This window comes from Hemibagrus wyckioides, linkage group LG21 (genome assembly GCF_019097595.1).
Source record: "Hemibagrus wyckioides isolate EC202008001 linkage group LG21, SWU_Hwy_1.0, whole genome shotgun sequence".
Classification (NCBI taxonomy): domain Eukaryota; kingdom Metazoa; phylum Chordata; class Actinopteri; order Siluriformes; family Bagridae; genus Hemibagrus; species Hemibagrus wyckioides.
This window is the reverse complement of record NC_080730.1, coordinates 3592997-3615113: the sequence shown is the minus strand read 5'-3', so window position 1 is coordinate 3615113 and position 22117 is coordinate 3592997. Positions and strand designations below refer to the sequence as shown.

General features: G+C 38.3%; 1 protein-coding gene across 1 annotated transcript; it reads right to left on the bottom strand.

The window, feature by feature from the left end:
• Positions 1–1364: 1364 nt before the first annotated feature.
• etnk2 (ethanolamine kinase 2) lies at positions 1365–21626 on the bottom strand. The gene is made up of 8 exons (XM_058373048.1): positions 21263–21626; positions 13323–13582; positions 11555–11695; positions 9607–9749; positions 8031–8114; positions 7781–7941; positions 7161–7234; positions 1365–5090 (listed from the first exon to the last, which is right to left on the bottom strand). The coding sequence occupies exons 1-8, from the start codon at positions 21470–21472 to the stop codon at positions 5018–5020; spliced, it is 1146 nt and encodes a 381-aa protein (XP_058229031.1). The 5' UTR covers positions 21473–21626; the 3' UTR covers positions 1365–5017.
• Between the last annotated feature and the right edge of the window lie 491 nt (positions 21627–22117).

The following is a 22117-nucleotide window of genomic DNA, read 5'->3' as shown; positions in this document are numbered from 1 at the left end:
CACGTTATAGCAGATAACAATCGTTCCTGTCAACAACCTCTCAACCTCTTTTCCCATCTCTTATCTTATCATAGGACAAGTCTTTTTTGGACTTTTACAAAGTTTTCAAATGGCTTTAAAACCAAGCTCTCATTCTGACCAATCAGAAGAGAGAATTCTACAAATCGACCGGTTCAGTCAGCTCGTATCTACAACCTGCTGATTCTTTTATTCGTTCGTTCTGGAATTGTCTTTTTGCAAGTCTACACCTTACAGTTTCTTATATGATGGAGAATCAGAAGCACACAGGGATTTAAAGGGGATATAAAAAAAAAATTAAATTGAATTATTACATAAAATAATTACATTAATAAAATAAATAAATAAGTCATTATGTTAATCAAAACAAATTTTTTTAATTAAATAATTCTAAATAATATATAATAAATATATTTCTTCACTTTTTTACATTTTATTTATTTATTTATTACATATAATAATTATATTAATAAAATCAATAAATAACACTATCATTAATCATGTTAATCTAAAAATGTATTTTTTTAAAATTAAGTAAATCTAAATAATATATAATAAATCTATTTATTCACTTTGCAGTGTCCCCCCCCCACATTTTATTTATTATTTATTTTTAATTTATTATTACATATAGTTATTACATTAATAAAATCAATAAATAACACTATCATTAATCATGCTAATCTAAAAAATTATTTAATTAAATAAATCTAAATAATATATAATAAATATATTTCTTCACTTTGCAGTGTTTTTTCACCCCACATTTTATTTATTTTCACATTTTATTTATTATACATTTTATTTATTTTTAATTTATTATTACATATAATAATTACATTAATAATCAATAAATAACAATAAGTACTCATGTTAATCTAAAAATGTATTAAATTATTATAGATTAATAAATCAAATAAATTATTAATTAATTATTTAGAAGTATTTATTTTTAAACTAAATACATCTAAATATATAATAAATATATTTATTTTATTTAAATGGTGTTTAAGATTTTTTAAAATTATTATACAGTTAATATAAAAATTTTATTTTAATTTAAGAAATATACAAAAAAACAAATTAATTTGATTTATTATTGTATTATTTTTAAATTAAACATTTTAAAAATTATTTACATTTTATCATTTCAAAAAGGTACTTTTTCATTATACAATACGTTGTGGTCTGTTTGAATCATCACACACATTTGTGGTTTAAGGCTGTTTGTCTGCTGTTATAGAGATCACATCACTCTAATATCACTCCACATCAGCTTTGTGGTGTTTATTAAAACTAATTCAACACAATTCTGGATCTGAAATGACTAGAATGGACACTTTCAATTCAGACAGCATATTTTTAATGGAAATCTTTAAGAACAAAAATGTTAAATTACTCTTTTTCAAATCGAAAGGGTCATTTTACAGTACAGTATCGTCTTTTTCACAATATTTCACAGTATATACATCCCCTTCCACGTCACCTGGGTTTCACCCCAAACCTACAGCGCTCTCTGGTGGTGGCGATGCGTCTGTACACACCGCACCTCCTGTTTAGTAGTGACCATGTCAGAGAGAAAAAACACCAGGAACCAGTCCGGTCCAGTCCAGTCCAGTCCAATTCCAGGTATAAAATGGTAATGTCAAGATTTACGAGAAACACACTGTTATCTGTACACTGCTTCAAGTCAGTTCAATACATTCACAGAACAACGACGACACATTTTGCAAAATAACTGCAAGCTGGAAAAACAAAAGAACTGTAATGGAAAAATGAAGAAATCAACAACCTCAGTAGACACACGCCATTCATCCATCACAGAAATGAGAAAGAAAGGTCTAGAAGGTGGTTTTAAAATAGACGCAATGAGAACTTGTGCATATTTTATAAACATGGGTCTTCACTTTCAAGTTCTTTTGTACATTACTGTGTGTGTGTGTTATAAAAATGCCACAAAAGCTGCGTCACTGATACAAAGCACAGGTTTTCCTTCATCGCTCTCAGAAATCTCTGGACCAAGCTGTACTTCTCCTTGTCGCTAGGCTACTACCACAGTGGTGTGTGTGTGTGTGTATATGTGTGGACCTTTGACTGCCTTTTAAAGCTTTAAAAGGAACATAAGGTCCAGTTGAATACCTTAACATGTACAAAAATACACACTAAAGGTACAAAAGATCCCGAAAGTACAGTGCCTGGGCCAAGGTCAAGTAGTTTGGTACCGTTCTTCTGGACTGTAATCATCCGGGTATAGCTTTGTTTTTGTGATATTTTCTTTCTGGGACAATCTTAACGATGAACATTATTATTATATATATATATACACACACACACATACAGTGAACATTAGTGCATTTCATTACACTACTGAAACACACTCAGAAATAATAAAGGCACCGAGGGTACTTTGACTCTGTACTATTATATCTACATCATTTTTCACCTTAAAAAGAAAAAAAAACAACAACTAAAAAGGATAAATTCGGACCATTAGGCCCAATGAACGCTGTATTTTTAATCTAAAAGCGGATTTATTGTATTGAATAAGACACTAAATGATAGTTTACAAAGACAGAGAGTTTGGTGCCTTTATTTCTGAGTGTGGCAGCAGCATTCAGCCATGTCTCAGAAAACCCTCCAAGAAATCCTATAAAGCTTTCAAATAAAAAGTGGAATAAATAAAATATGGAAGAAAAGAAGAGAGAGGAAAGAAAAAAAAAAAAAGAAGTCAAAGTCGGGAGAAACTCAGATCGTTCGGGATCATTAGTGACTCGGGTTGGCTACAAAATTATTCATGGTGTTGTTGAAGTGCCTCTCGGCTCCAGTTATTGCCCGCAGGTTCGGCCGTTTCATTATTAACCAGCGTCATCAACCATTAACGCAGCTGAGCGGCGGGGACGCACGAGAACACACGGAGGACACGGACAGCTCGAGCTCATCCACGGAGAATCGTGGAATCGATCTGCTTTTACGTTGCAGTGAAAACGCCACTCAGGTGAAAACATAAGGATTTGGGGCTAGACTCGAGATGGATGGATAGAATGAGATGCTGAAGGTTATGGCTCAAATGATGCATTTTTGCACAAGCACTAAAGCACAAGCTGTTTCCATATCATCACTGTAACCTAATGCGTTGATATGATAATAAATTACAGATTACTACATCCGAATAATATCTTAAAAATGTCTTGAAAGAAGCGGAAATAGGAAAATCTTAAATAATAGATAATGACATCATGTAATTCTGAAGACATCTCCCGAAATTAGCTATTAAACTGCAATAATTAGATGGTACAGTACCTCGAAATTATAACTCATTCGAGGTAACATCTTGTTATTCTGACTTATTTTACTTAATTTCAACTTAATACAGATCACGATATGTCCTGATTTTGATATAATACCTGTGTTTAAAATTTAATATTGAATAAAGAGGTCTCAAGTCGAAATCCTTTTTCGACTTTCAAGATATTTCTACATAATATTTCGTTATTTCAGCTGAAGATCTTATTTTGATAACAGATGTTGTTGAAGTTGTTTTGACTTAACAGCTGGTTATTTCACCACGTGATGCGATCTCTCATTATTCTGACTTAACAACTCATTACTTCAAGATATGTTGATTTTTCAATATAATAATGTAATATTTTTTACGATATGTCGATCGTATTCTATATGCCGTTATTTTAACTGAAGTTCTCAGCTGTTTTTGATTTAATTATCTGTTTATATAAGGTATAAATTCATTCGGTTTATTGAGGAGGAGGAGGAGGAGGAGGATGATATAGAGCGCTGTCTAACGTCTCACTTTATCATCCTCAAACCATTCAAGCTTTCCTACCCTGTGAATGGGGGCGGAGTCTAGCTGAAAGACAGAGACAAGACACCACGCCTCCATTCGGGATCAAATGTTTCGTGCTAAAATAAAAGACACGATCGATCGATCTCTGACTCGAGTGGAAAGATGCCAGGAAAATGAATAACCCTAAACGTTTTTTTTTCCTTCTCCCCTTTAATTTGTCACCCATCTGCTGTGATCATTAATAACATGCACATCATTAGTGTAAAGGCTAAACCCTTTTCTACTGCCTCTGGATTTAATGCTTGAAGAGCTCGAAGGCCACACAAAGCCTTAACATCTGCCGGATCAAATTATGCAGCGTGCTTATATAACCTTCAGCACCTCTTTAATTTCAGGAACTGGTTGAACAGATTGACCTTTTTTTTTTTTTTTAGTCATTAGAAAGAAATTTCCAGACTAGTGTCTGGAACTTTGGTTACCCGGTACGTCCGCCTGCAGGTAACACGAGGGCAAATGAGGGAGGAGGAGGAGGCCAGGGCTGAGATTTTTCCATCACCTGCGCTGAATGGATAATTCAACAGAGTTACTCGTTACCATAAAAGCTTAAAAGGCAGAAAAAACTGGCCCCAGAAAGAGCAGGGTGATGGCCTTAACATCTCAGGAATTTCTGGGGCACGGAAAAAAAAGTTAAAAAAGTCATGCTTAACCAAGCATACGCTTCCAGACCACGATGTGTGCTGCTACAGGTCTGAAACCTCATTTCTCTCTCTCTCTCTCTCTCTCTCATTTTTTTTGGTTGGGGGGTGCAGCTGAGACGTCATCTTTCTCTCTCTAAAAAAGAAAGAAAAAAAGAAAGAAGGAAAGCAGGCAAGCAAAGGCAATTTACATAGTTGCAGAGACACACTGTTAAAGCCCACAGCAAAAGAAGTTTGGGTGAATGATGCATGTGATGATAAATAGAAAAGAATAAATAAAGTGCAAAAAATAAAAAATAAAAAAAAAGGAGGAAAAAATAAAATAACCAAGTGCTTTATGATGTGATGTAATGCGGAAGTAAAGACACACAGGTGGACCGAGTTGTGATTGAGTGGAGGGACCCGGGAACCCTTGCTGTAACCCTGAACCCTCCCCATCCAGAAAAAAAGTTCCTCTGCTCCCAAGGTCAAAGCGTCAGCTCAGCTTCTTGCGTCTGGTCTCTCACTCCGGGATCTTCAGGGCCATGACGTCCGGCTTGGTCTTGAAGTACTGATTGAAGCGCAGGACGGCATATCTGGGGGAAGAGGGGAAACGGGAAATAAAAATAAGATCAGGAGTACTCCTTTTAGGAACTTATTCCAAGACTCGTATATATGTAGAATATAAAATTTGTTAAATAACATTTCTGAAAGTTAAATTTGACTTTTAGAGCCTCAGTAGAGCCTCTTAGTATCCTGTTATCAACTGATGTTGAGGCCAAACTCCCCAAATTCCCAAAACAGGTTTTCCTGATCAGCTGTGAATTAACCAAGCATGTTTTTGGCATAAATTGACACTTAGCCACGCCCACAAAACTCCATAAAAGGCAAAGCTCACAGCTGAAAATGACAAATAAACGGTAAAAAAAAAACCCAAAAAACCCTGAGATCTGGATCATGATAGTTTGAGAGTGTAATCCATCTGCAATTCTATGATTATTTAAGCTAATAAATCTTTATGCATATAGATTTCACGATAAATCTCAGCAAAATAATATAATTTTTATTTATTTATTTATTTATTATTTGAAGTATAGTAAAGTGACATGATGTGAGTATTGCTGCCATATGACTTACTTCTAGACCATAAAATAATTATTTAAATAAAAAAAAAAAAATAAATAAATAAATAACGTGTAGAAATTCTGGAAATTTCCAGGTTCGTGGAAAAGTCTTGTGGAATTGTGGCAACAACATGCTCAAAATAAATAAATAAATAAACAAACAAACAAACTGTTAATGTCTGAACAATTTCCTATTTTTGTGCCATTTTGTTGCATCATACATCTTTTATATTAATTTAATCTAACCTTGTCATGGTCAATAAAATCATTTATTATTTTATCATTATTTATTATTATTATTTATTTATTATTTAATATCATTATTTTTTTATATTATTTTATAAATGTGTGATCGTTAAAATTTATTGTAATAAGAAATCTCTCGAATCTCACATTAAGCCTGTTTTATAAATACATTGCACACCTCAAATCCTGTCTAAGCCTGTTCAACTCATAAATCACACCAGAACTCTGTCCTTTATAAATCAGACTGTTGCTATAATGACACAAGGACACGGGGTTTGAGGTCTGGTCTTTATCGAAAGCGTTTGTTTTGATGCAGCGTGTGTTTAAGTCTGGAAGTCAACAGATCCGCCCGAAACAGAAATCCTGCCGCAGGTCGATGGGGTAAATGTGGCCGAGCCTGCGCTTTCTGTTGACTCATGTTTCCGTGTTTCCGCTGCAAACAGACACCGGCGTCCTTTATTAATGGTCACTATGGTGTTCGGCACCTTTTATTCGGGGGAGCTGAGGAGAAAAACGCTATGGAGTCCACTCTTTCACAAGCTCCACCCCATGCTGATAGGCAATGTATTTTTAAAACAGAACAAACATTACCCAACACGCCGACTAGCCATCTGAAACACCGGAGGTTTGTTTGTTGCGACAAGTACGGGTCCAAGCATTACTCTAGTCACTTGAAATAGAAATGGGAGATTTTTAATCAGTTTAATCTAATGAATGATGTTCAGGCTGTGAGTCTGATATATAACGAGTCTGTTGGCTTTCAGTGTGTTTTAGACGTGTGTTTTTCCCTCTGTTGGAGAACCTTACACAGAATTTTACTGGTTGAAGATAAAATCTGAGCTGCTTTTTAGATGAACAAGCACTCAGAGCATCTCAGAGAGCAGGAATGGGTTTGAGATCAATATTTACTATCTGCGTTTCAAAATACATCCAGTAGGCGGCGATGTATAGATGAATAGTAAACAACGTTTACACAAATGCTTATGAGTCTAAATGTGTAACTGTGGTTAAAATAAAAAAATGTATACATTAACAATAAAATTAAAACTTCCGGTTTCCGTGTACCACCAGATAATACACCAACCAAACAGGTAATACACACAAACATATTGGCTTGGGTTCAGAATTATATTTGAGTTAGCTTTAATAAACATTTGGTTCTCCTGATATCAGGTTAGTACTCTGATGGTGTCTGGGATGAGCTCATTTGTTTCTGCTGCACTGACTGGGTTTTGCTAATCTTCCTTAGCGAAATAAAAGCCATTGAGACGATAGCGCTTTGGGAAAGCCGCTTACCCGAGAAAGTCGAAGTCGATGGTGGAGTACTTGGCCTGGATGAGGGCCCAGAAGCCCCAGAAGAAATGTGACGCCTGTCAGAAAAGAGGAACAGGAGGTGAATCGTCTCATCCGCACACATGTGGATATTTTTAAAAACATTACAATCTTCAGAAAATTAAAACAAAATAAATAAATAAATAGACAGATACTGTTTTTTTTTTTTTTGGATCACTGGTTCCACATGAAATCCATGAAACAATTTCGATTCACCTAATGTGATATGTTAGGAATCTGGGATAGGTGTACCATTTTTTCATAAACGACGACAACGATGATGATGATGATGATGATGATGATGGCAGGGTAGAGAAGGTCTCTTTTCTCTCAGTGTTTCTATCAGTGTTCTGAGCAAATCACTAAATCAAGTATTTACACAATAATTAAAAAATATATGTATATATAAATATTTTTTTCATACCAGTTTGTAAATCTTTGTGTGTGTGTGTGTGTGTGATCCACATACATGAGGGTGAAGCCTCAAGCACAAAACATCTCCGTCTTTTATCTCAAGCTGAACCTTTTAATGAGAAAGTTTCTCATCTCCCACACTTTTAATCTTAGTTTTCTGATTCACTCACCAGTGAGAACTTGTTGACCTGCACATACAGGGTCTCCAGCTCACGCTGGCTCACGTCCTCTCCCTTCTTGGTGAAGAGCTTGTAGGCCTTCAGGTAGGTGTGCAGCCAATCCAGCTGCAGCTCCCGACTCGGGTACAGAGCGTAGTCCAGTTCACTCATGCCTGTCACAGACACACACAGATATATATATATATAAGCTTTAACACTCCAGGCTACAGTATTAATCAATCATCGTGTGCGACTCACTCACCGGCAAATTCATTGAAATGGTTCCCAATGTCAAACGCCTGGTAGTTGTAGCTCGAGTACTCGTAGTCTATGAAGCGAACATAACCTGTAAAAGCAAAACAGTTCGTAAATGAACAGAGCCGCACTCAATCATCTCAACTAAAAATGCTTTGAGGGTTGGAGGATTTCGATGCCTGGTAACATTTAATCACTGCTAAGCTTTCTAGCTATCTGTGACGAATAAAGCACTGTAGATTGATCGGGTATACACCGATCAGGCATAACATTATCACCAGCTGCCTAATATAGTGTTGGTCCCCATTTGCTGCCAAAACAGCCCTGACCCGTCCTGCACTGTGTATTCTGACACCTTTCTATCAGAACCAGCATTAACTTCTTCAGCAATCTGAGCAACAGTAGCTCGTCTGTTGGATCGGATCACACGGTCCAGCCTTCTCTCCCCACGTGCATCAATGAGTCTTGACCGCCCATGACCCTGTCGCCGGTTCACCACTGTTCCTTCCTTGGACCACTTTTGATAGATAGTGACCACTGCAGACCGGGAACACCCCACAAGAGCTGCAGTTTTGGAGATGCTCTGATCCAGTGGTCTAGCCATCACAATTTGGCCCTTTTGGTCAAACTCGCTCAAATCCTTACACTTATCCATTTTTCCTGCTTCTAACACATCAACTTTGAGGACAAAATGTTGCCTTGCTGCCTAATATATCCCACCCACTAACAGGTGCCATGATGAGATCATCAGTCTTATTCACTTCACCTCTCACTGGTCATAATGTTATGGCTGATCGGTGTATTAAATAATTGAGATTCATGTACGGGAATGTCAGTTAAATGACTATGTTAGTGATATCAGACTCAGATATTCATGCATATAGATGATGATATTGTTAATGAGAGCATGATTGATATAATAATCTGTTTACTCCTGAAGAAATCCCTGCGGAAACTGTTAACATTAATGTATTAAAACTTATGCATTAATATAAACCTGTGATTTTCCTTCCAAGCTGATGTTATGGAAAATGAATCAACACCTTCTGACCAATCAGAATGAAGCATCTTGAATGAAGCCGTGGTATAAGAACGTATCAAACCATTTATTAGTCTGCAGATTATTAAAAGATTTTTAAAAGACCGTAAACCTGCTGTTTATCTTATTTATGATGGATGTTATTATTTTATATGTTAACAACACAGTTATGGGCTTGTTGACCCGCTCTGCATAGGTAAATAGAGGACACTAAAAGCGACGTGGTCGGCTGTAGGATTTTGTGATTGCACAAACTCCAACTGTTGAGGAGTTTGTGATTTTTCAAGATGGCTGCAGATTTTCTGCTGATTTGGGCCCAAGGGGTGTCATGTGACATCATCAAAACACGCATTCATCCAAAAAAGTCATTACATATGTGTCTTCACTGGTAGGAGTTTAAATCTCTGAGCATCTCTGGCCACAACAATTACAAAAAAAAATAAAAAAAATCCACGATTTATAGAAACTAATCAAAAAAAACCTCAACAGTGTTGAAATAATTTCCCTCGCTGTGAAATAAAAATCAAACACATCCTCCACTCACCTTCCTTTATGTTGTGTATGATGTTCTTGCAGAGCAGGTCGTTGTGGCACAGCACCACAGGCGAGCCGAGCTGAGACAGGTGCTCCTTCATCCACGTCATCTCCTCTTCCAGCACTTCCTTACTGGGAACTTCCTCTCGGATTCTAGGGAGGAGAAACGCAAACGGTTTGGACTGGTTTGGTCATTTCTCCAGGAATAAACACAAACAGCAAGAAATACTTTACAAAAAAAATAAATGAATAAATAAAAGAATGCTCTATATAAATAAACTCTAATAAATAAACATCGGAAGGCTGTAGCTCCATGTTCAGAATGTGCTCCTAGAGTCATATGTGCTTTTATATAGATTTTTTTATATAGATTCACGCCAGCGTGAATCTGCTCCTATTAAATGAGTGGTATAGTGACATTTGTTTCAAACATTTTATTTTTTCTTGACTTATTTTATGGATCAGGAATTCCCTCAGAGATGAAAAAGTAGTGTTCTAAACTCAGGACTTGTGAGGGACTACTTCCGTAGCTTTATCCGCAGCTCTGATCTTCCCATTTCGAGAACTTGCATAAACCCGCCTACTTTCTAAAAAGCGGGAACGTTCCCGATCGCACCCTGACATCCTTCTCTGAGCACACGAAGCTCTGAAACCAATCAGACAGCCACTGCCATGGAGCGCTCTCCTTGAGTAATGGGCTTAGGAGACTAATTCTGGAGCTGCGGTCATCTACAAACACACACACACCATGACTGACCCACTCTCTCTCTCTCGGATTGACACGGCTGCATGTCACCCTTTGGCCCTAATCTGAGACCTGCTTCGTCAACACAGGTAGCGAGTCTGTCTGTAGGAGACGACGGTGAGAACAAATCGGTCACTCACACCTAGCAGCGTCACTCACGCGCTGTAATACGTGAAGACTCCAGCTAGACTTACTTTTCTGATCGTGATTTACATAGTTCTTTAACGTCAAGATTCAAACTGTGAACGGAGTGTTTAAAAATGTTTAATGATATAATTATTATTTGCTTTATTACTTTAATCCTGCATGACCTCATGTTACACCATTAAGCCCCGCCCACGGTTTATTTCGATTTGGTTCTTGTATGACCATGGTGATAAATTCTCTCAATACATTTTTATCTGAAAGATTTGTTCACCTCAGCAAGAAATAAGATTGATTTACAATTACAGCTCAGCTCATTGGAAGAATGATGTTTAAAGATTTTGAAGGAATCTTAAACAACCAAAGCAAATATTATTATTAGAATTACAATGAATTCATTAACATACAGCATGTGGAAGTGCAATAAAAGTATCATTAAACGTTCATTTTTGAACACTGTAACCTTGACGAAACTGGAAACGTTCTGGAATTTCCATTAAAACTGACTAAAATGTAAAACTCTGGATTGCCGGCTCCGCTCTCGACGACCTTGCATCTTACGGTCTAACGACTGATAACTTGTCTCTGGCGTGTGACGCACGTGGTTCATCACGCTGTTCCTGATAAACGCAGGAATGTAAACATCTGCAGGGCTTGGAGCGCCTGCGTCTCTGCAATTCACCAGCTGGTGATGCCGGACTGTCCTTACATAATGGCCTTACTGGTGCACGGTGACACTGATAACGCTTGTATCATCAATAATTCCGCTCGCTCGGCTAGAGATCTGCCACGGAGAGCAAAGAAAAATAAAAACGCACTGCCGTTTTACAACACAGACAAAAAAAAATCTGTATTTCATGTATATAAATAACAGATCTATTGTTATTAGACTTACAATGCTTCCTTTGTTGTAAATAAATATATAAATAAAACGAGCTAATTAGTTGTGTTTGTTGTAGTCTGGTTGTTTATTCGAGGTGTACTGTGTGTGATAAAAATCAATTCTGAAATGATTTGTTTGAGCTAGGTTTTCAGACTCGCTCCATCTGTACACCGGTGCTCAGCTCACCTGCTGTTGGAGGCTTGGTCAGTAAACTCGGTGGCCACTAGAGAGAAGTACTTGCGCATCTTGATCCACAGATTGGGTTTGGGGATGCAGCCGTTGTGGGCGTGGATGGCATGGATGCGGGCCATTTCTGTAGCGATGAGTCTGATGACAGACACAAAGAAGAAATTAAAGATTACAAAAGAAAAAAAGATCAGACTGAAGGTGACGTGAATAATGGCAATAGATATGAAAAGGACATAGGTTGATGTTTCTTTATTCCACTAGCGTTTATGAAAAGACTTCCTGTGTGCGAGTTTTTCTTTAGAGGTCTTTGGGTCCAGTGTGTTAGTATTAGGATTAGTATAGTATTTGGTATAGTATAATTATAATACAGTACAGTACAGTACATTACGGTACAATTATGGGTCCTGTGTGTTAATACAGAATTAGGATTAGTATATTATAGTATAGTGTAGAGTTTATTGCAAGTTTGGTCCAATGTGTTTAGTATATACACCGATCAGTCATAACATTCTGAGCACTAAGAGGTGAAGTGAATAAGGCTGATGATCTCCTCGTCATGGCACCTGTTAGTGGGTGGGATATATTAGGCAGCAAGGCAACATTTTGTCCTCAAAGTTGATGTGTTAGAAGCAGGAAAATTGGGCAAGCGTAAGGATTTGAGCGAGTTTGATGAAGGGCCAAAATTGTGATGGCTAGACCACTGGAGCAGAGCATCTCCAAAACTGCAGCTCTTGTGGGGTGTTCCCGGTCTGCAGTGGTCAGTATCTATCAAAAGTGGTCCAAGGAAGGAGCAGTGAACCGGCGACAGGGTCATGGACGGCCAAGGCTCATTGATGCACGTGGGGAGAGAAGGCTGGACCGTGTGATCCGATCCAACAGACGAGCTACTGTTGCTCAAATTGCTAAAGAAGTTAATGCTGATTCTGATAGAAAGGCGTCACAGTGATGACGGGTCAGGGCTGTTTTAGCAGCAAAAGGGGGACCCACACAATATTAAGCAGGTGGTCATAATGTTATGCCTGATTGGTGTATAGTGTAGATGTGGGTCCAGTGTGTTAATATAGTATAGGTATAATGTAGTATAGTATTAAACTAGCATTAGTATTATTATAGTACAGTATAAGTATGGGTCCAGATGAATGTAGTATAGTATAGTACGTTTATTGAATATGAGCCTAGTGTGTTAATATAGCATATAGATAGAGTGTAATACAGTATTAATCTAGTATTTGTATTAGTATAGTATAAAGCAAGTATGGGTCCAGTGTGTTAATAAATTATTAGGATTTCTATAGTATAGTATAGTATAAATCTACTAGCAGTATCATAATAGCATTAATACTGTACAGCAGTCACATTATAATGTTTACATATACATACACACACATTCTACCAAACACCATTACACTTTAGAACTCGTTGTAATGTGGTAACTTTTTAAAATTTCACAATCTGACCTGGAACAAAGTGGCCGAATCTGCTGCTCAAATCTACAGCCCTGCATTTAGTTCCAATGCTAATGGAACACCTGATCCTGTTAATCTTGGGGATCTGGAAAAGTCTCCTCTTAACGATAGAGCATTAGCAATTCTGCAACACAGAGATTTACGAGGAGCAGCAAACAAGACTGAAATCATGGAATCAAAATAAATAAATTAATAAATAAGTGGAGTATAATTTCCTCAAGGTCATGGCTCAGTATTCTAGATACATCTAAATGAAAATTCCTAGCTAGAGCTTCTTCAGCTTCACCAAGGGTACTCACTTGAGCAGCACGGGGTCTCTGACGTCCTGTGTGCCGAGAGCGTCTCCCTGCATGAACTCGTAGCAGATGCCGTTGTTGAAGGTGCAGTAGAGGTGAGGAGCACAGCCGTTGGCATGGAGAACCTGGAAGCTCTTCAGCTCGTTGTCACGGTCCACGATCAGCTCCGTCTTGTTGCCGTACACTCTCACCAGCACCACGTCCTCTGGGCTCTCGTCCGTGTAGCAGCCCACCAGCTTGTTGGTCGTTCCATCTGTGAAAAGCTAGAATACAGAGACACGTGGTCAATCATGAGGCTGAATTTTTATATATATTCACATTTATAAATCTTAAAAAAATGGAAAAGTCTTAAAAAAAAAACTGGAAAGATCTGCGTGACAAACTTCCTGAAATCTAACCTGGTACTAATGTACTTGCCTTTTTCATCCTCTTCAACTTATTTATCCTGGAATTTGTTTTTCCTGATATGAACTTGTTCTCCTGGAACTTTATCCTGGAACATATCCTGGTAACTCAATAACCTGTACTTGACCTTGCTTACTTACCCTCAAAAGTAACCTACTTATCCTTGAACTTACATATCATAAAACCTAACCCATATGCTGTATCCTGAAACCTATCCTGGAACATATACAAGTATTTACCTACTTATCCTAGATATAACTTACTGCCCTTTTTGCCTAGGAGCATGATCAAGTAGGTGAATATGTACAATTCCATACCTATTAATTAATTAATTTATTTATTTATTATTTTTTATATACTAATTAGTACCTTCTTTAAATGGTTGAGGGTTTGAATGTATGTATGACTGCTGCACTTCTGACTTGACACTTTTTTAATTTCGTTGTACATACAAATGGTACAATGACAAACATCTTTTCTATTCATCTATTCTATTCTATTCCATTCTATTGTATGATACGTCTAAGTCAATTTAAACCCCACTATTTACATACAGGGTTACTGTTCCAACCCTTAAACCTGAATACGGACTGGGGGGGCGTCTCATTAACAAAAGAAATCTGTTTAGGGTAAACTATGATTCTCACTTCACTTCATTACTATTGGAGAGACTCCGGGCTTAACTAAACTTCAACAGTAAAGGATCTAAGTTACACAAACTATTCGATTTTGAGTATGCTCAACTGTGGAACATTAGAGGGAATGTGACACTACAACTCAACAATTTCTCACGTAAAATTTTTATATTGACAAAGTGCGAAAATCAGACAAGGAGGCACCCAAATGAACATGTATGTTTAAAAGAAAAAAAAAAAAGAAATGCAAAAGAAATATGTACAGAAAATAACCGGTGTCACAGAATTAACCAAAAGGTCAGCATGCAACAAGAATGACCCAGGATGTGGTCAGGATTAAATTATCATCACCAATTTAAACAAGGCCAATACAATAACAATTTTATCAGAGTTCAATGTTTATTACAGATCAGTTTTTATCAGAGTGCACTCCGTAAACAAAAACGCTCTTTCCTTTAAACCAAATTGGCATCAAAGTTCGTTGGCACGCTTGACCAAGATCAACAAACTCCATCGAAGTGGAACAGGATGCAAAGAGCAGGAAGAAAAAATGCAGCCATGTCAGTGTGAGTCTGAGAGAAGTGATGCAACTCTCCAAATTTCACATAAAGCGAAGCACACTAGTCCGGAAGCAGCTAACAAAAGAAAAAGATAATATGTGATGCAAATCATGTTGTTACATTCTCCCCCTTCCAAACAAGACATGTCCTTTATCCTAGCACGCGACGAGAAAGAGCATCTGCATCAATGTTCTGAACCCCCAATCTGCACTTGAGGCTGAATTCGTAGGTGGACAATGCAGCTAGCCAGTGGTGACCCATTGCATCCGACTTGTGCACATAAGTCATGGGGTTGTTGCTGGTCCTTACTTCAAACTTCGCCCCGTACAGGTAATCGTGCAGTTTTCTGGCCTTACCAAGAGCTTCTCCAGAAATCTTGTTCCTCTACCGACTCATCAGGCAAATCTACAAGAACAGCTTGGGAGCCTGTCGTTCCCTGAATCCCATCACCCTAGCTACACCTCCTGCACAAAGTAACTGCTGTTTGTGTGAACCAACAGCTCCTCTCTTGTGGCCATTATCATTGGTTTAGAGTGCTGACAGTTCTTTCAAAACTTTTCTGAAGGCGGGATGAACATGCTTTGAGCTCATCTACCCCTTCCTCTTCACAGCTCTTTAACAGTCGCCTCACCATTGGTGTTGTTCGTGCACTTCATTTCTCACAACTGGGTCGGGACAGACCAACACAAGGGCATCAATGGCCTCAGTGATCCCCATATCAGATTCCAAGAACTCCAGCTTAAGTGACAAATAGCCATCATAAGGGTGATCATCAGAGCTAAGACCCCATATCTGTAGTTCACTGATGGGTGACAGGGGCTGATATCTGTCATAATAGGATCTGTTCTGCAAGGTCACTTGAGAACCAGTGTCGAGAATGGCTTTAGCATAAATGCCTTCAACCTGTACTGTTACAGCAGAGCTTGGGCCTATTAAACCTTTAGGTACAGCGTCTCCTCCCATTTTCTCTGAGTAGATGTACTTGTCGGAATGTGCTTTCACCACCGGGACACCAGACAGTTCCTTCACTAGGACCCGTGGTAGCTTCCCGAATTCTTGATGAGTTTAAGGAGGCACTTTCTTCAAGTTCTCTTCACTTTTACAATCCCTTTTAAAATATCCAAATGTCCGTACTCCCTACACCTGTAGTAGAACACACCAGGTCTCACTTCTTCACATCTAACCCTTTGTGTTCTTTGAAGTCTCCAGTACTTTGTCTTGACAGGGACTCCAGACTGTGGACTTTGAGTGTGTCTGAATTTGTCAAGACGGTCTTTCAGTGGTTCCAAGAGCTTATAGTCATGTAGCAGCAGTATTCTGTGCCCTTAAAGACCTAATTATGTCAGCAGCTGGGTCCTTTCAACTTTCCATTATCCCCTGCCTGTTTACCGCATCGCCATGCCTCCAACAAATGCACTGTCTGTTCTGCTCAAGCATCATATTCCTCCTCCCCACTCTGGGTAGGTTTCACACCAGAAAACAGGCAACATTTCCAGTAATTCTGCTGGGCATCAGCGGGCACTGCGTTGCACTTGTCCACTAGCGAACTAATGGCATTAATTAGCACAGTGTTCATGTCAAGAGATGAAGGATCGATGTAGCCCTTAAATATCATGAATGGTCATGACTTAAGAATGACATCAATTTAGATTCAAACTAATTCACCTCTAATGAAAGCAGAGAGCACTTGGACAAACCATGGGCCAACTCCCACGGTTTCCAGGATGTCTAACGTGATCAGGCACAGTTTGCTTAGTTAAATCAGTAAAAACCTGGTGGCAAAAAAATGACAAAATCAGAATGAAATCCAAATGATTTCATAATAATGCAAAGAAACATGCCAAAATGTCAGTATGCAACAAGAATGACCAGGATGTGATGATTAAATTCACTTCACCAATTTAAACAAGGCCTATATAACAATTATTCATTGTCTGTACCGCTTATCTGATCTATCCTCGGGTCACGGGGAGCCTGTGCCTATCTCAGGAGTCATCGGGCATCAAGGCAGGATACATCCTGGACGGAGTGCCAACCCATCGCAGGGCACATATATATAACAATTATATCAGAGTTAAATTTTTATCAGAGTGCAGTCTGTAAACAATAACTCTCTTTCCTTTACACCAAACTGGCATCAAAGTTCATTGACATGCTTGAGGAAGATCAACAAACTCCATCAAGGTGGAAAAGCACCGAAAGATAAGGAAGAAAACGTTTAACTTTCTAACTGTATTCATCAGCCATGTCCGTGTTCGCAAAGCATGCGAACGGAACCAGAGTCCCGATGCTACTCTCCAAATTTCACATACAGAGAAGCACACTAGTCTGTAAAATACTCAACATTAAGTGTAACAAACAAATAATAATATCTGATGTAAATCGGGTTATTACTTTATTTATCCTCAAACTGAGTCGCTTATCCTTGAACGTATTTATCTTGGAACTCGATTTTCCTGGTATGTACCTATTAATCCCGGAACTTTTACTCGAACTTACTTACATATCCTAAAACCTATCCTCGTTCCCAATTACATGTCCTGGAACTTGCTTACTTATCCTCAAACTTACTTATCCTGGCACTAACTCATATAGCCTTGAACTTGCTTTTCTGGTAGGAACTTGCTTACCTTGGGACTTTTCCTGGAATTAACTTACTTATCCTGGGCCATAATTACATATCCTGAAATTTATCCTTAATCCTAACTTACTTGTCCTAGAACTTTTCCTGGGACTAAGTTATTTATCCTGGAACCTATCCTGGTACTCGCTTAATGGTCCTGAAACCTGCTTACTTATCCTCAAACTAGCTTACTTGCTTTTCTGGTAGGAACTTGTGAACCTTGGAACTCTTTCTTGGACTAACTTAATTATCCTGGAACCTATCCTGGTACTAACTTAATGGTCCTGAAACCTGCTTACTTATCCACAAACTAGCTTATCCTGGAGCTTGTTTCTTTTTTTGTATGAATTTGTTTATCCTGGAACTTTTCCTAATAGATCCTGGATCTCACTTATTTAACCTGGAACCTCTCCCCGTACTCGTTTGCATGTCCTGCAACTAACTTATCCTCAAACTAGCTTAACCTTGAACTCGCTCACAGGAATCTGACAGGAATTTGAACCTCGTCCATCTCGCTGGATGAATCTGCTGCGTTTCAGAGAAAAACAGACCCAAACAATCCACAACTATTTGCCCACCACAACATTTCTGACATTCCTGACATGGCTTTACGTCGAATTGGCCCAGTGGCGGAGATCCTGGGCATGGGTCAGCACTTATACCCGATTTTGTTGGCACATTATTCTGACTGATCTATTCTGGGAGAGAAAACAAAGAGGTGAGTAACACCTGCTGTTTCTCACTTACAAACAACCCAGCCTTTATTTTTTTGTTGCTCATGATAAAGCGCTCATTTCTGCTTTGAACAGGTGTTTAGGAAACAGGATATTAACCCAAGTCTTGAACTGATGAACATAAATAGATGGCGGATTCTAAGGCAAGAAGAAAAAAACCCACAATATTTTAATCAAATGAAGTCGATACCACACTTCGTTCCTCTCTCACTCTCTTTCCGGCAGGTCATGTGACCACCACAGTCGTCCCGCGTCCCCTAATCAGTCTGTGATGAAGGTGACTCTGGTAATCTTTCTAATCTAATGAATGATGATTCTTTGAGGCTCGGTGCCAAACTCTGGTCTGGTCTGAATGGCATTCTGCAGTGAATAACGCGCTGAGAAACAATGCAGGCCTTCTTTCTTTTAGAAAGCTATGGAGGTTATGCAGGGAGAAAGTGAACGCCGGGGAGGAGATGTAGGAGGAATGTATTAGAATAAAAGTGAAAGTGATAGGGTTTTGTGGGCGAGAGAACACGAAAGATCATATTATGGTGCTTGAAAAGAATGAAATCGATCATTTAAAAAAGGGGGGAAATTAGAAATTTATTTGATTTATATTTAACAGCTAGAAAATTCTATATATTTAACAAAGAATAATAGAAATTCTGTCTTTTTTTTTTGGGATTCAGCACAAAATATGGACATGTACTTGTTATTAAAAAACACTGCCATGTACTGTGACGTAAATTCTGCTACAATGGTTTGTCCACAATTACAATTGTAAATGCATAAAAGAACAAAACATCTCAGATTTTGTCGGACTGTAGTTACAGTTAACGTCGTGGAACATCCACAAGCAACTTATCACCAAGCTACAAAGACAAAAATGTTATCGTGAATCTAGAAATTGCATGCTGTACGTGAAAGAATTTCCTGTTACAAAGCACTAACACTGGAGACTACTTATTTTAATCGCAATGATTCTAAGAGTTTGTTAAAGAATAAAGAGTCTCCGTTTAGCTGTAATGACAGAAATGATTGGAACACTGATGCATTAACATCAACCTGAGATCTGCATGCACTGACGTCAAAACTTTCGGCTACACCTTCTGACCAATCAGAATCCAGAATTCAACGATGAAACATTTTTCTCGGTATAGAATCGTCTGTATAGCACTGAAAGTTACTCTAATGTCACCCAAACACCTTCAAAACCTACATCAGTGACTGTATTGGAACACTGACAGCAGGAAATAAACCCGGGTCACATCCTGTGTGTTAACAGCAGTATAACGTGGGTGATACAGTACGAAGGGAGGAGGTCATGATTAGGTTAATGAGTCATCTGAAATAAATGTGACGTGGCTCCAGTCATGTTTTGTCTGACCTGGAGATTTATCGCTCTGTCCTACAAATGTTTGTCACATACTCTTCAAACTTTATTTATAGTGGAGATGATGTTGGGGAGTAACAGTGGAGTTCTAAAATCACCAACACTTGATAATATTCCTACTACAAGTGTATTATTGTCAATTATGTCAGAATATCAATATCGTAGATTAGTATTGTCTTAGTGTTAATCACCTGGAAGGGACAAGGCGCATTTTCACGAGAGAGAGAGAGAGAGAGAGAGAGAGAGAGAGAGAGAGAGAGATTTTAATGATACTCGGTCTATTGCAGCAAAGCTCAGTAAAAACACCTCTGCATTACAGCTGTGCAGTCATCCCTGAATTTGTCTCAACGTCTTAGTTTGACGTCCTCAAACACCTCCGAAGTGTTTAAGCACTGCTAAAGCTTTTATAATCATTATCTCCTGGTTGCACAACTCCAAGTGACTATATACGATTGCAGAAAGGACATTATTCATAATCAAACTCTCCGGTGTTTATAATAATTCACATTTTCTGTCACCCAAATGAGGACGAGGTTTCCATTTGAGTCCGGTTCCTCTGAAGGTTTCTTCCTCTTACCATCTAAGGGAGTTTTTCCTCGCCACAGACGCCCTAGGTTTGCTTATTAGGGATTAATACAAAATAATTTTAAATATGCTGCTGCTGTAATCATATATATTCATCCCAGGACTCGCTCACAATCCGCTCGTACTCATCACCCTTTCAACATTCGTCTTGTCTCTTCTTCACCTGGAATGATTTAAAATCTTGATTTAATGATCCAGGGTGAAGAACAGGACCAAGTCTGGTTCCTCTCAAGGTTTCCTTCCCCACACTCATGGACTCGACTCTAACGTGTTCGTTAAAGGATGGGAATGAACCGCAAATCTGCCCGGTGATGATGAGAAACGAACCAGAATCAATCTGAACATAATGATCAGGTTAAACCAGTTAAGTAGTTAATAGTTAGTATGAACTAGTCCTGAGTAGTTACATGACAAAGCTGTTTAGATGTCTAATGCTGGATATTCAGCTGATATTAAAATTCCTATCAGGACAGCAAAACTAGTCCATTCACACGTTAACACTGAATTAATCAACAGGGTGATTAGTTAGCTGGTTAATAAGTTACTCAGAGTCATCAGTAGACATCCGAGTTAAATCTCCATCCCTCCATCCCGTCACTGCCAGCTGGTACCTGACAACACAAGACAGCTAGCTGGCTAGATTATTAACAACTCATTTACATCTTTTTTTTTTTTTGTTTGTTTTTCATTCAAAACCTGGTCTGGATCGAGTGCGTATCTAAATAAAGGATAAATAACCAAGTCTGGGTACTTAAACTTAGCGAGAAAGCCTCATTCAGACGCAGGAGGAGACATGGCTAAGCGTCGGTTGCTATGCTAATGCTAGCGCCGGTATCATTCATACGCGCGAGCTAGCTGTCACACACACACACACATATAGCTTTTAGATGGGATTTATTTCGCTTCTAGTCATAAAGAAGTGGTGTAAGTAAGGTTAGCTAGTTTATTTGGTAGTGGTAAGATGTTAAGAGAGCTAGCTAGTGCACATGACAAGACGCGGTTTTTATATGAAAACGCCCAACCTACCTTGGTCTTGACCCGGTTAATGTCCCATGTTGGCCGCAGTTCTTTTATTAATTTCATCGCCCCATCTTTAACGTTATGCTCATCGACGTGTATGGGGAATTTTCTGATTGTCGGCGAGCCCACAGGCACGTGTATTTCAGTTTCCATTATAATATGATTTATTTTCCGTTCTGAGACCGAAATGTCTGATATTATTCGCTCTTGCGACATGGAAATAAAAGACAAAAGAAAGAAGTAAAGTTGCACACTGTACACTGCTGAATTGATGGATGAAAGGACTGACTGTTTGTACTACTGAAGCGTTCAGGACTCTACAGGATGTGATCAGTGAGGCGCGGATTAAGAAGCCGGTACGACACGATTCAGGCGCCGGCCACTATGGCTTCCTCAACAAGCTCCGCCCACAGCGAATCATCCGATCACTGATCACGGACAGATGACGACCGAGGCCACGCCCACTTTTCCACAGCACTCCAACGCCCTCCTTCCCTTTCACCCGAATACCAGGCCACGCCCACTTCTCAAATCCCGCCGTTACATGGCTTCAAGCACTACATTTATAAATAATAAATCTAACATTTTATTAATGTGAAATTATGATCATTTTCTTTCGCGAATGCTTTCAGATCAATGCAATAATTATTGTTTGATGATGACGATGATGATGATGATTTTGCATTTTTTTAATGGCAGATAAATGCAATGCTATTAATTATATTAATATATTGTAATTATAATATAATTATGATATTATTAATAATAATTATACTGTTACTGATAACTATTATTGTTGTTGTTGATGCTGTTAGTATTATTGTTATTAGTATTTATAATAATAATAATAATAATAATAAT

What these genes read in the sequence shown, in the direction of transcription:
- etnk2 (XM_058373048.1), bottom strand. Translation starts at nt 21,472, where the DNA reads ATGTCGCAAGAGCGAATAATATCAGACATTTCGGTCTCAGAACGGAAA. An exon ending in AGAGACCCCGTGCTGCTCAA is followed by an intron (nt 11,696 to 13,322) that starts GTGAGTACCCTT and finishes GTCTGTCATCAG; the next exon opens with ACTCATCGCTACAGAAATGG. An exon ending in CCATTTCAATGAATTTGCCG is followed by an intron (nt 7,942 to 8,030) that starts GTGAGTGAGTCG and finishes TGTCTGTGACAG; the next exon opens with GCATGAGTGAACTGGACTAC.